General features: G+C 33.9%; 1 protein-coding gene across 2 annotated transcripts in view; it reads right to left on the bottom strand.

The window, feature by feature from the left end:
- The window catches only part of RPS6KA3 (ribosomal protein S6 kinase A3), a 79854-nt gene that overhangs the window by 21881 nt on the left and 44437 nt on the right, over nt 1–13536 (bottom strand). For both annotated transcript variants that reach the window (XM_074906165.1, XM_074906155.1), the window contains exons 5-10: nt 13421–13501; nt 12337–12416; nt 9825–9931; nt 7466–7503; nt 6935–7077; nt 3750–3820 (exon numbers count right to left, since the gene is read on the bottom strand). In XM_074906165.1, coding sequence (XP_074762266.1) covers nt 3750–3820; nt 6935–7077; nt 7466–7503; nt 9825–9931; nt 12337–12416; nt 13421–13501 — 520 coding nt within the window. The remainder of the gene's footprint in view (nt 1–3749; nt 3821–6934; nt 7078–7465; nt 7504–9824; nt 9932–12336; nt 12417–13420; nt 13502–13536) is intronic.

The raw sequence follows: 13536 nt of genomic DNA, 5'->3' as shown, positions 1-13536 counted from the left end.
CATGTAAACATGTAATTTCTTTTTTTTTCCCCTGTTTTGATTAGTATAATATTTACAGTAATGACTCAAGAACTTAAGTAGAGAAAGAGGTGGTAAAAACGTAGAAAAGAATAATTACAGGATAACAGTTTACAAACTTGCAAGTTTCTGTAATATGCTTTGATCTACTTTTAAGTCCATTTATTACCAAATGACACCAAACAAGCAAATCCATTCCGACAGCAAGATAAAAGACATGTTAGAAGGGGTAAGAAAACTATCACAGTATGACACACCAAGAACACCCAAGAAAAACAGGAAAGCTAAGCTAGAAGATAGAAATTGAATTAAGATAGGACAGATCTTACAAGATTAGTAGGCAAAAAGAAAAAAAAAGAAAAAAGACCGCTCCCTTCTTTCTTTCTTTTTGCTCCCCCAATCCATTTCAAATATTACTTTCCAACTTACTAGTCTTGAATTTTTAGATTTAAGTTTTTGTAGATCTGTCATTTAATTTTGTTTTGGAATCCTTGCCAATTTTTCTCCTCTCTGTTTAACGTTGAACCTCCATAGTCTCACCATTACCAGGTCTTATTTTTTCTTAGAACCATGCTCATGGTAAGGATGGATACAATTCCCTCCGTTCCATCTCCCATTCAATGTGTAGCTTGTATATTTTCATAACAATCCATGGCATAAGCTTTCTTATGCTTTCTGGTATTTCAACCAGAAAACATGTTTTACCTTGTGTTCCAGCTATTTGTAATGTCCACCTACATGTGACTTCACTGAGTGCACATACATTGTCATTGATTCACTATTTATTACTTTAAAACTATAATTTATTACATCTTCCATTCCTTTCAGCATTAAAGAAGCTGGGGGTGGAGAGTCTGAAAAACTTTGCCTTCTTTGGGCTCTTCAGTAACATACTACAGACAGATCAAGACCACCAATGGAGTGGAGGAAAGGGCAGTGGGCCATCCAATGCTTCCTTGCTTGCTGTGCATCACTAGCAGCTGAGTTCTTACTCATACACTTTATATGCAGTGATTTCATTGCATGTTCACTTGCTATCATTTCTGCTCACAGCAAAGTATCACAGAGCTACACTGTAAGAAGGAAGCAAGGAACACATTGTCTGCAGAAGCACAATGGTATCATTTATGATGTTACTGAAGGACAGAGAACAGACAACTAAATATGATAGGACTGTGCTGGAGTGGGTGAAAATCTTTGTCCTATTATAATCCAAAGCAGCTCCAACAATAGGATGCAGCCCTGAAGGTTCAGCATGAGAAGCCAACTGCTTAGAAAAATCTAAAACTAGGCCAAAAACATAACTGCAATTAATCTTACTGAGAAGTGACTCAATGAATCACTGAATATGTAGAAGAAAATGAATATGTAAAATTCACTGAATATGAAAACATATTAATTCACTGAATATGTAGAAACTGAATATGTAGAAGAAATTCCAGTGGACTGGTATGTACTGCAGTCCACAGTGGAGTGAATTGGAGGCCATTGGGCAAATCGCAGAGATTAAGATTGTCATTTCTCCCTTTCCATCATGAAGGTTCTCCTTTCACAAAATCCTTTACTGGCCATGTGACACAGCAGAAGGAAAAGGTGATCACTGGGTCCTCAGAGTTCCTAGGTTACATGAGTGACAGCAGTTTTTTTCTGACATTTCTGATGGACAAAGACAAAACTTTATACGAAGGCATACCTCTTTAGTAAAGGAGAAAGGATGCTTTAATAAGTTAACTTTATTGCTGCAAACTATGATTTCTTCAAATTGCAGAGCTTCTCAGTAGGTAAAACACACAAGAATAAACAAAAACTTGTCTTGGTAATGTTGTGAGAAATAAAGAGCCCAGAAACACGTGTTGTAAGAAGAATACATTTTCTGTGTATTTTCATGAACAGAAGGTAAGAAAAGCAATATATTTTAAATGATAAACTGAAAATATGAATTTGTGTGCACATCTGTCCATTGTAAACATTTACTAGTATACAGAAAATAAGAAGAAAACATACTGCCATTCTTATGGGGCCAGACAAAAAATGTGAATTTATCAGAAAATACTTTAGAATATCTTCTGGTTTTCAGCTGTTCATATTACCAACAGCAAAACAGATCTCTATGTATGTAATAATCATAAGTGTACAGAACATTAAAACAGGGGTAAAATTTTACTTCATACCACATTTTTTGTGCAGCTCTGAAACTAATAACAATTACAAAGACTAGAAGATAAGAAAGAGGTTGGGAAGGGAATGAGATATACATGCTCACATGAACTCTGAAAGTAACTGTGAATGTCAATTAACTGGGGAGATGCAAGGATATTCTACATGGCAGCTGAATACAGAAGATTTTTGTAGAAACAGTGGACAGACTGTTGAGGAACAGAGTGGAGTCACATGCAGACAGAGGAGAGAAAAGAAAGAGGTGACTTGTGAGACATGGATAGAAAAAAACGTATGGCTCCTGAAACAAGTGAGAGTGCAGTAGAACTATCTCAGACTAGCTTCTTGTAAATAGGAGGTGGTCAGAAGGAGTTTAGGCTTGCTGTGAATAGATAGAACCTTTTAGTTAAAGACATTCAATAATCACAACATGAAGATTTGAACTGGCATGGTATTGAGGCAGAAGAAACTAGCATCACTAAATTTGCAAATGTAAGATGAGGAAGAAAAATGAGGGCAAAGAATAAAATAACATGTATGCATTATGAAAGCAAAAGCAAAGAAAATGAGTTTTTCTAGCAGTTTTCACACTCTAATTCTTAGAAAAAATATGAAAGAGTTTCATATATTTACTTTTCAAAACAGGCTGTTGATGCAAAAGAAATGCTGGCTTTGATATATGGGTAGACAAGTAGTAACGGGACTAAGAACAATGATAAACAGTGAAGCAGAAAACAAATGAAAAAACTAAAATAGTCTTAGGAGGTTCCATGGGGGGGGGAAAAAAAAGTATTAGTAAAAAATGGATGGAAACAGAGAAGTAACACTATGATATGAGGAAACAGAGTTGTTTGCACAGCGCTAGCTACAGTCCCCAAAGTGGGACAATTATGTCATAGGTTGTATTAGTTCAGAGAATATGTAGGGGATCAGCAAGGAAAAAAAAAAAAGCAGGCCTTCATTAGCAAAAACAAGAACGTTAACTGCATGAAGGAAAGCAATTTACACAATATAGCTAATGCAAAATCTATACTGGAAATAGCAAAGGGGAAAATTGGAGCTTGGGCAAGTCATAGGAGAGTACATAAGGGAGGATGCACTTTAGCAAATAGGGGAATTATCAGGGAAGCAAGTTGTTGGCAGCATCAGTAATATAAAGTAGTAGGGTGAGGAGCTAGTAAGATAGAGAAGGTTAAGGAGAGTAAATGCTTTCTTTAAAAAAAGAAAAAAAGGAAAACCTACAACAAAAAAAAAACCCAAGGAAAAAAATGCACAGGTTATCAAAAAGGATACAAAAGTTAAAAAATACTATGGAAATAAGATGGGAAAGATCATGTGGTTGGAGAAGTTATTATTACATATTAAAGAGCTGCTATGAAATTCTTTGTACCTGGTATGGGGGAGGAATAGAAAGGCAAATTAGATAGGTGGCAAAGAGAATTAATAGTATGGAATAGGGAGTGAGGATTTACCAGTACCTTTGGAAATGAGGGAAGAGTAGAAATTAGATATTGCAGCCCGGAGGGCATCCCTGTAGAATACCTGATGAGATATATAAATAAGAGTGTACTCACTTGAGAATCATAGTCATGGTTTCTTTTCTGTCTTTCCCTTGGAAAGGTAGAGTACCAGTGAGCATTTCAAACTGTATAGAGTAAAACTTTCATCAATTACATTACCTGGACAAAATCTATTTTTTGACAAAACCACTTAGCATCTTAACCTTCCAAAATTCATGCATGTTAACAATCAAGTCTGTGCAAAACAACTTCTCATTGTACAATTTAAATTACTATGAACATTGAGCAGCCTTTGCCATTTTTAAAGCTGCAAAATATTTTCCTATATTGATACTTTGCTTTACATGCTTTTATCTGAACAATTTAGACTATAATGTTCTGTGATTAATTTCTGCCTAAAAAGTTCATTCTTGGAAGCCTCAGTCTATGCAACTGTATTTTAGTTTTCAAGAGAGTGGGGGGTAGGGAAAAATTCCCCTTTCAAAAGTTAGTGACGATTTCTCCTCATGCAGAGATATCTAAAAATGTCAAAAATTTAAAAATTGGCATGTACATAGCCTTCATTGGAAAGGGAAAAAAGGTTAGTTGATTGACAAAGACATGCATGATGAAAAGTGGTTACTGTATGCATACAGCGGAAATAAAGCCTGAAGGAACACGTAAGAGCTACACAGTACGTGCATGCACATTCTACAGTGCCTGGTAGTAGACAACAGACACTGTTAAAATACTGATTTGTTCTGAAATTGACTGAGTAAAAATAGACAAATATGAAGGCACTTCTGCTGGGCTGCAGTATATTGCAGGGTTATCAGATCTAAGTGAGGTAGTGAAAGCAGCCTGGCAGCAGTCACAGCAGCCTCTCTGAGGCAGAAATCCTGATTTTTGGTTTAAGAATTGCAAAACAATTTAATGAAATTTTATGGCATACACTTAAAGCCATCAAAATTAAAATAATTATAAAGTAACCCTCTGAACAGCATTTGCAAACTTGTCATCCTAAACACAAGGTATCCTCTATTTCCATCTTTTCTGGTACAACCCAAACATCAGCCTTGTAAGCATTAAAAACGTACATGAATAACTTGAGTGAATAATGTGGGACTAGTGTTATTATTAGATCTACAATAAGAGTACAAAGTTGCACTAACAGCATTCTTTAAAACCCCTTTTATTAAAATTTTAAAATTTCTTACTACCCTATAAAGCATTCAGACAATAAAAGCTGCCAACTCTTCACTACTGCTAGATACTTTTTACATATATATATTCAAATTTAAAATTTAAAATTTAACATAATGCCAACATGAAAAAAGCCCTACTTTTAACACTTCTTAAGACAATTATGAGGAAGATGTGAGAGGCATAAGCCAAAATTATAAAAAAATTCACCTTTCACTTGTTTATAGTTTAGAATTATCTTCACAAATTGCACTTGCAAAAAAACTTTTATAAAGGTAAATTTGTAGTGCTGCATGTTTTGTTTATACTTGCTTGAAATAAGTTTCTTTAGCGAGCTCCTATTTGTCACAAGCATACACACTTGTATTAACAACTCAGCACACTTGTTCTTTGTCCCTGGCCCCCAGCCCCCCAGACTATACTCCAACATCAATAGGCTAATAGTACTTTAAGAATAAGCCAATATTGGCCTTCCCTAGTTATCATCTTTTATTTCAGCAGCAGAGTACCTCAACAAATGTATAATGCTTCTGAAAACTTCAAATGAATTTTTTTAGATGTCTGGCATCCCTTAAAATAGTCACTGTTTTAAAGGAAAAATTGGAATATACTTCTCAAGGATGGTTTAAACATACTTAGTGTCTAGCAGCAGGAAAAAACAGGCCAAATGATTTGTTGAGATACCTTTCCAGTGTCCGTTTCTATGCTATAACTTCTCATACCACACCAACAACTTGAATTCTCAAATCGACACAGATTCTAATTAAGAGTGATTTAAGAGCAGATACATACAGATTGTCTATGAAAATTGCCATGCAAACTAGAAATGCAAGCAACAAAAATATGTCTTAGAGAAAACTGCACTGTGTTCCATATACTAAAGAATTTGCTTTTTAAGGTCGTATTTATGTATTCAAAGTAGAAGCCAAAGTGTTTAAAATGCAGTGCACTTAGTCTGTGAAAGCTACACCAGTCACATCTAACATCTTTCAGCAATTTTCAATTTTAACATATGCATTTTATAAGCACAAAATTATGTTTTCCAGATTTATAAAGTAAAGCTGAAGTTTAACTATGAGTTATCAACAACAAATATTCTGCCATTACACTGGAATTATCTTTTAATTGATTGTGTTTTTATTGATAAGATGTGCAGTTGTGAGGGTGTGTGTCTGCAGAGTTTGGTTATCAGGTGCTACTTTTACATAGTCAGTTTTCAGATCACAACAGCATTCTAGACGATTAAAAGGTGACAGGATGACTTATTTTCAGACACAAGAGTCCTTGTACTACAAAGAGCACACATTAGTTGTACTGTTACAGTCATATGTAGCAGCAGCAGTAAAAACCAAAACCATTTCCTTTAAAAAGACAATTATTTAATCTTTATGCCAAAAATGCACAAAAAGATTATAAATATTAAAAGCCATTCAGCATTCCTAAAATACAAAACATGATTTTTCTTTCCCAAAAGCATATTTGAATCACACATTATTTCCCTCGACTCTGTAACTTTACAGAAATCCTTGCAGAAACACCATAAGGAACTGAGCAACTGTATTTCATATCAGCTCAGTCTCATTTAGATTATTTTAATATGTGAGAGCAACAGCTGCCATTATTGCACTACGTTGTAATTACACTGGAGACTAATTAGAAAGTTATCAGTCATTTTTTTTCCACTTGAGAGTAAATTAAAATTTTAAAATTGGATCTAAATTTCTTCCCCACCTTGGAAGAGACAGTGCTTTTCCTGTATACTTTAGTATACTTCAAGTATAATAAGAGTAAAGTCTTAGTCTCCGTAACATTCAAACTACAATAGAGGAAAATATTTCAATTTAACAATAACAAAAATATGGCATATTGTTGGTGTTGATATAAGACCTAGTCCATGTTCTTGATCCAAACTCTGTGGTGGTGTTATTAATTTCATATAATCTGGACTTTTTTTGATTGTTACAATTAATTTAAAGCTCACCTTAAAGTTTATTATTTGTTACACCAAACCTCGCAAAGCACAGTTTTGCTATTTTTTATGTTTACCAGAAACCTACCATTAAAACACCAAAAGACCACCAGTCTGCACTCTGTGTATGGCCTCGTCTATTAACGACTTCTGGTGCCATATATTCCACTGTTCCACAGAAAGAGTAGGCTTTTTTTTCGTGATCAATTGATTCCTTACTTAAGCCAAAATCTGGAAGAAAAAAAAAATATTTCTAAATGTAATTTTTTTGTTGTTGTTAAAATCACTCACGGTTAATACTTTCACCATAATGTGAAATGGGATGCTTGTACCATTTATATATACACCCATATTGTACACATATGGTAATTACAAAATTTCCCTCCCCTCCCCACATTATCACAGGTCCATAACATCAGCTATACTTGTAAAGCAGATCTTATTTAAATATTTATATATTTCATTTATTTTGAACTAATTACAGTATTTGCTCCACAGAAAAATTACCTACCAATTAAAACTACTCATTTTACCATATTGCTTTACCAAAAAAAGGAAAATGAAAAGATTTTATTACAAACAGAAAAAAATCCAGGTGTTGCAATTTTCCATTATTCACCTGTCAATTTGATATGTCCTTCCTCATCAAGCAGGATGCTAAAAAAAAGAAAGAAGAATAAACCAAGCTAATTAAAATATCTTTTAACTGTTGTTTCAGACAATGTACTGACAACATTTAGGAATAAACAGAACAGCATACATGAAGACAAGCTGATTTGAACATGCATGAAGATGAATCACTAGGAGGAAATACTCTGAAACTACACATTTTCTTTTCCTTCAATTACTTCTTTTTAAAGATTATGAAACATCAGCATATCAGAATTTTATTTGACAATTTGGTTAAATTCAGCACAGTATGTAGTAACATTTATCTTGAACTTCCAGTTTTGGTCATCTGCAGCATGCGTCATCACAATTGTTAAAAATAGAGACATAGTCCTCTTAAACTGAGCAAAACATGTTAATACAATGTATGTTTGCATATGTATACAGAATGAGTATTCATTTGCAATTACTGTTTCAAAGGGTGTTGACCTCTTCAAATAACATCAAGTAATAAATATTCTTATGTTCTACCAAAGGACAGGACCCACAGGCGCTATACTTATAGCAGGTCTTGTGCTTCCGCCTGTTTATTTCGATCACAAAAAAGTCCACACTTCTCTTAGATGCCAACTACCCTTAACTGCCATTGAGTATAACTGCAATTCAAAGCATGCAAAGTATTCAAGGACTCTCTAACACCACCTACACAGCAGACTTAGTTCCTCCAGCTTCTCCTGTGTGTAGCTGCGTTTCATCCTGGGGATGAGACACAACTCAGGCACACAGTACTTGTCCATTTCCCCTACCCCTCCCTTTTCCTCCTTGCAGTTTCCATGGTGGGAAACAGATCCACAGTACAGTACTGAACTCTTACAGGCTGTATCTATCTCATCCATAACTTGAAAGTAATTTCAGCCTTTGACAGGTTTTAAAATCAGGTACACCCAAGGCTTTTAAAATAGGTATAGACACATACAGTGTGTCACTGAACAAACTATGTTTGAGGCAGTAGCTATTTAGTTTTCTGACAATTACTATTTCACCCTTTTCCTCGTGGAAGTAAATGTTAGCAAAAAGTTCTCCCACTTTGCTTTTTAAAGATCTTTTTCTACCCAGTAAGCTTATTTTTCCTCACTTCAGAATTACTTAACAGAACACTCTCTAACTTCAAATGTAATTCATTCCCTTTTCATTTGTAAATGCAAGCCCATGACAAAAGTCTCCAAATTTCTGATTTAGTATGAATATTTCCCTTCTTGTCAGTCAGGGCTAAACATTTTCAAATTTGTGTCATTTTCACAGAAGATGCACAAAATATCAAGCTAGCCTAATGGAAGTTCCATGGAACAGCCAGGTTCTGTGATACTTGTTACTCGTTTGTGCTCTCTTCCACCAATATTTTACATGAGACAGTTATCCCACACAGACTTTTCAGGTTCTCCATAACCATAACAGAAGTGGGATCACCAAGGACACTGGGACTTCAGAGTTATTACAGATTTCCTGGCAATGAATCAGAGTATGTTAACGATCTGATTAAGCACAACAGAAATGCACGTTACACCGTCACTTAGATTTCCCTCCAGGTAGAGTAACACTACAGCATACATTTATATCTGAAAGGCTCAAATGTTCCAGATGATAGCACTGAAGTTTTCTTCTTTACATCTTCTAAAACTATAAAAAATTATGTGAGGAAAGACATGAACAGGAGATAGTATTCAGTCATTTGAATGAAGCATGGATGACTAATATATTGAGACACACCACCATAGCGGAATTGTAGCTTCAAGCTTATTTTAAGTTTTCTGTGTAATTGCATCATTGTCAATACACCAAATGAGGCCTGTCACTTACTATTTTTGTATTTTACTTTAATATTTAAACTCCTTTCTGTTCTTAAGGCAGTGCATTTTAAAAATCAGTGTGGGAAAAAAAAATGTTTGCTGTTAGGCTTTCAAATGGAAAGATAGAACATTCAACTGTAACTTTGTATCACACATTTACTCCAAGTTTATCTCTAGTCCAGAAATTCTACAATAATGATAAAAACAAAAGGCCAAGACCACCTCTTCTCCATTGTACACCCTAAAACACCTGGAAAATTATTGCTAGGAGTATTTCAGTATACTCTCTAAAGTAACATGGATTATAGCACTTGGCATACCACAGAAACTAGATGATCATGTTCTAGTGGAAATGAAATCCAAACTTTTAAATTAAAATAGCACACAAGCTTCCCCTACCTCCTCCCCTGTTCAGTTTACATAGTAAATTACTGAAGTTTTACAGCTGGAAAGAGAAGTGCGTAAGTCAAAGTGCTATAGAAATTAATTTAATACACTGCATCTGCCTCAGAGGAGTCTTACTTTTCTGGTTTTAGGTCCCGGTATATTATTCCAAGACTATGTAGATGGTCTAAAGCAAGTGCTAATTCTGCCAGGTAAAATTTAACATCGTCTTCTGTGAACATCACCTGAAAAAACAAAACAACATATATTTTACATGTAAAATCTGTAAAGCTTACACCAGCACCAACTAGACAGTGGTAGCAGCGGTTTTGCAGAATGGTTCTTCATAGTACTTGAATTAATTCCTATGCAAAATCCTAGAAATGCAAATTTCTTGGTTAGACAAAAACTAGAATTTTATAATCTATACTATTTCACAGTACATACTTGAAAAAGAACTTCTGAAGCCAATATATTATTCTTTCTACAAAAATTAGCTTACTTGTTTCTGATTGTTCAAGAGAACAGACAGACACATTGTAGTGGGACTGAAAATTTTTGTAAAGCATTTAAAGAATGTGACTACCACTTTACTGGATATGAATATTTCATTTCCAGACAACAAATCGACTAAAGACGACCAAATGCCTGCATTTTGTCTACAAAGAGACACAAGGAAAGCATATGCATCTTGGTTTTGCGCAGTCCGTCTCTAATATCTATGAAAAAGAAGTTACAGTGATGGTAAAAACCCCAAGATGCAGCCCAAGATACAACTGCAGAAAAGGTAGACCAAAAAGAGTAAACTAAGGAAATAGCCTATGTAAGAGCAAGGGTAACAGCTCAGGTAGCAATCCAACATTTACTGTTAGGAAGATAAACTAATCCCTGTTTATGTTCAATGAAATGAACATGTTGTCCCAATTATATTAACAACTTTTGTGACCCACTGACAGAAAACATTAGTTAAACCTTTCTGAGAATTTAGAAGATGATAAAAATCCTGCATTTGATTCTACTGCAGTTACTGCTCTGGCTTTTTTTTTTTTGAGAATTTAAGACAAATATCTTTAGATACAGCATATGGACCTAGAAAAAAAGAGTGGCAATGGGGAGCACAGATGAACATCATTTTAAGCAAGAGTTAAGAACAAAGAATAAAATATATTTTCCCCTTAGCAGTTTAAAGAGAGAAAGTGGTATCAAAGCTTTTACAAAAGGTTGTTGCTGATGTTACTTCTACAAAAGAGCCAATATTTAGTACAGACACATTCAAGAAGGGAAATCTCCGTAAGAAACATGTAAAAGCTCAAATAATGAAAGATCTCATGAGGATGATAATACACCCACACTATGTTCTTTAAAAACATTGCATGGAATTCATCTCTCCTAACCTTAAGCATCTGCAGTGTAGACATCTAGCTCTGAATTAATCAGTAGTCAACGGGGAAAAAAAGCAGGAACTTTTAGGCTGTGGTTCATCTGATCTATTTTAAAATCACATGAATTAATATGAGGATGACATCAAAAGCATCCAGCATGCCCATTTCACTCTATCGGTTATAAACAATTAGCTTAGATTCAGGTACCTATAATGAATATTTCTTATTTAATCATATTAAATCTTATAAAATTTGAGCGGCTCAAGATGAAAGAGTCAGCAGCTGCAAAATGATATACAGTCTTTCTTGGGAATCAAGAAAGAACTACAGATTTTAAGAAAAAAGTATCTCAGTTTTGGAGTACTAATAATTTCTACTTATCTGTGGCAAAACAAACTAAAAGAAGCAGCGGGAAATGAATGGCTTCACTGAATTAAATGTAATAATTTTTCTAGTCAGCACAGAAATGATGACATATCTATACACAAAATGCATTGCATTCTACTCTCCTCTTAATAATCATATAGCTTTGCAGTGGTGATCTAACTGTCCCAGATACTCTGCAGCATGGGAAAATGGAAGACAGCTATAATTACAAGTTCTGATTACCAGATATACATTGGATATATTTGTATCTTTATCCTATGTGGAAGTTTTTGCACATGAGTGATGGCAAAAAAAAAAAAATTGATATATGAAATGTTAATATTTTAGGAGTTATAATCAAATTATTTTGAGGTAATAAAATTTTCCAAAGTCATAATTTCACATATCTACACAGAGATAATCAACAGCATGACAGAGGCAAAGTGTTCATGTTTGGAAAATTACTAAAATAAGTGGAATACAATTCTTGCTTTTTTGATATTTATAGATAATGTAATTTTGTGTTCATATATAAATAATTAAAAAACAAATCTGACATTAAATTCAGGATATTAAAACCAGACATAAATCAGTTAATTTGAATTTCTCTATATAAATCCATGCTCTGAGACTCATCTTTAAACATGGTAGCAAAGGAAGAAAATTTGCAGAAAATTTGTCTAAGCCTTTTTTCAGAAACAATGTACATTACCAACAGCATTTTCATGAAGTGACTGCTTTGTGCAAAAAACCCCAACCAAACAAAAAACCTAGCTGGTTAATAAAAAAGGTAGTCAAAATTTTATTCAATGAAAACTGAATTTAAAAAGTAAACTCTCCTAATACAGAAAAATTATAGTAAAATTATATCAATAGGCAATTTTCAAATTAAAAAAGTTTACCTCTTTGGATAAACGTGTAAACAAGTCTCCTCCCCTGAGAAAATCCAAAATAAGATATAGCTTCCCTTCTGTTTGAAAAGCTGAAAAGATCAATTAAAAAAATTAAACATAGTCTAATTTTACCCATGATCGGAAGAATAACATACCCAATAATCCACCCTTATTTTCATTATCAAAATGAATTAGTCTTCTTTGTCCTTTATGGAAGAATTTATTTAAATGAATTAAGTATCTATTCCTTTATCATGGACCATGCCATGTGAAAAAAAAGCAAGTTATCAATGGAATTTCTAAAAAAAATAAACTACACTTAGGTTAGTCAGCATTTCATTCCAGATTTTGGAAGTAAAAAGCCTAGCTTTAAAAGGGCAAATTACTAACTAATGCACATATTCTAAAACCTCTGGAAACTCATCTTAACAGGGAGATCTAGTCCAGTTTGCAAAAGAGTGACAAGTAAAGTAGTGAAAGCTACATTATTTAAGCCACAGAGAGTGATACAGATCTCAGCTTTGAACTATAGGAAAAACAGGATCCGAAAAAAACCCCATAAAATGAAAAAAAAAGAACAGAAACTGTTCTTTATCTTTTTTCAGTTTACTTTCTGCATGACCTGTTAAGAGTACTGATTTCCTCCCCCCTCCACATGAATATTTCCTTATGGCTTCCCATACTATTAAAATTAAAGGACATATTTCCCAACAATTTTGATGCAAACGGAAGTAATGCCATTGTGTATGTTTTCTATAGAGTACATAAAGCGAGGATAAGAAATAATTTTAAAAAGTAAATGTCATACAAAAGATAAAGAGGTTTTGGGAAAAAATGGCTAGACATAAATAGATAACTGCTTTTTAATAACAAAGGGCTACAGACTCTGAGTCATAAAGATTTAACACTGCATGAAGTTAGCCATGTGCTTACTTTGCATGAGAATTACTACACAGAAAGTCTTTGCACAATCAGGATTCAGATAGCACACTAATTTTCTGTGATTCTTGAACCACAAAGCAAATACTACATACTATCTTGACAAGCACCCATTTTTACAATATAAAAAAAAAAGAATTTTTCCGCAACTCACCATAATGTAACTTGACAATAAAAGGATGATTAACTTCTACTAGGATATCACGTTCCATTTTTGTCCGAACCCGATCTCGAACTACAACAGAACATGAGCAAGAGAAAATTAAAACT

The sequence above is a fragment of the Athene noctua genome, chromosome 1 (assembly GCF_965140245.1).
Source record: "Athene noctua chromosome 1, bAthNoc1.hap1.1, whole genome shotgun sequence".
NCBI lineage: Eukaryota > Metazoa > Chordata > Aves > Strigiformes > Strigidae > Athene > Athene noctua.
The sequence above is the reverse complement of the archived record's forward strand: the minus strand, read 5'-3'. Positions and strand labels throughout refer to the sequence as shown.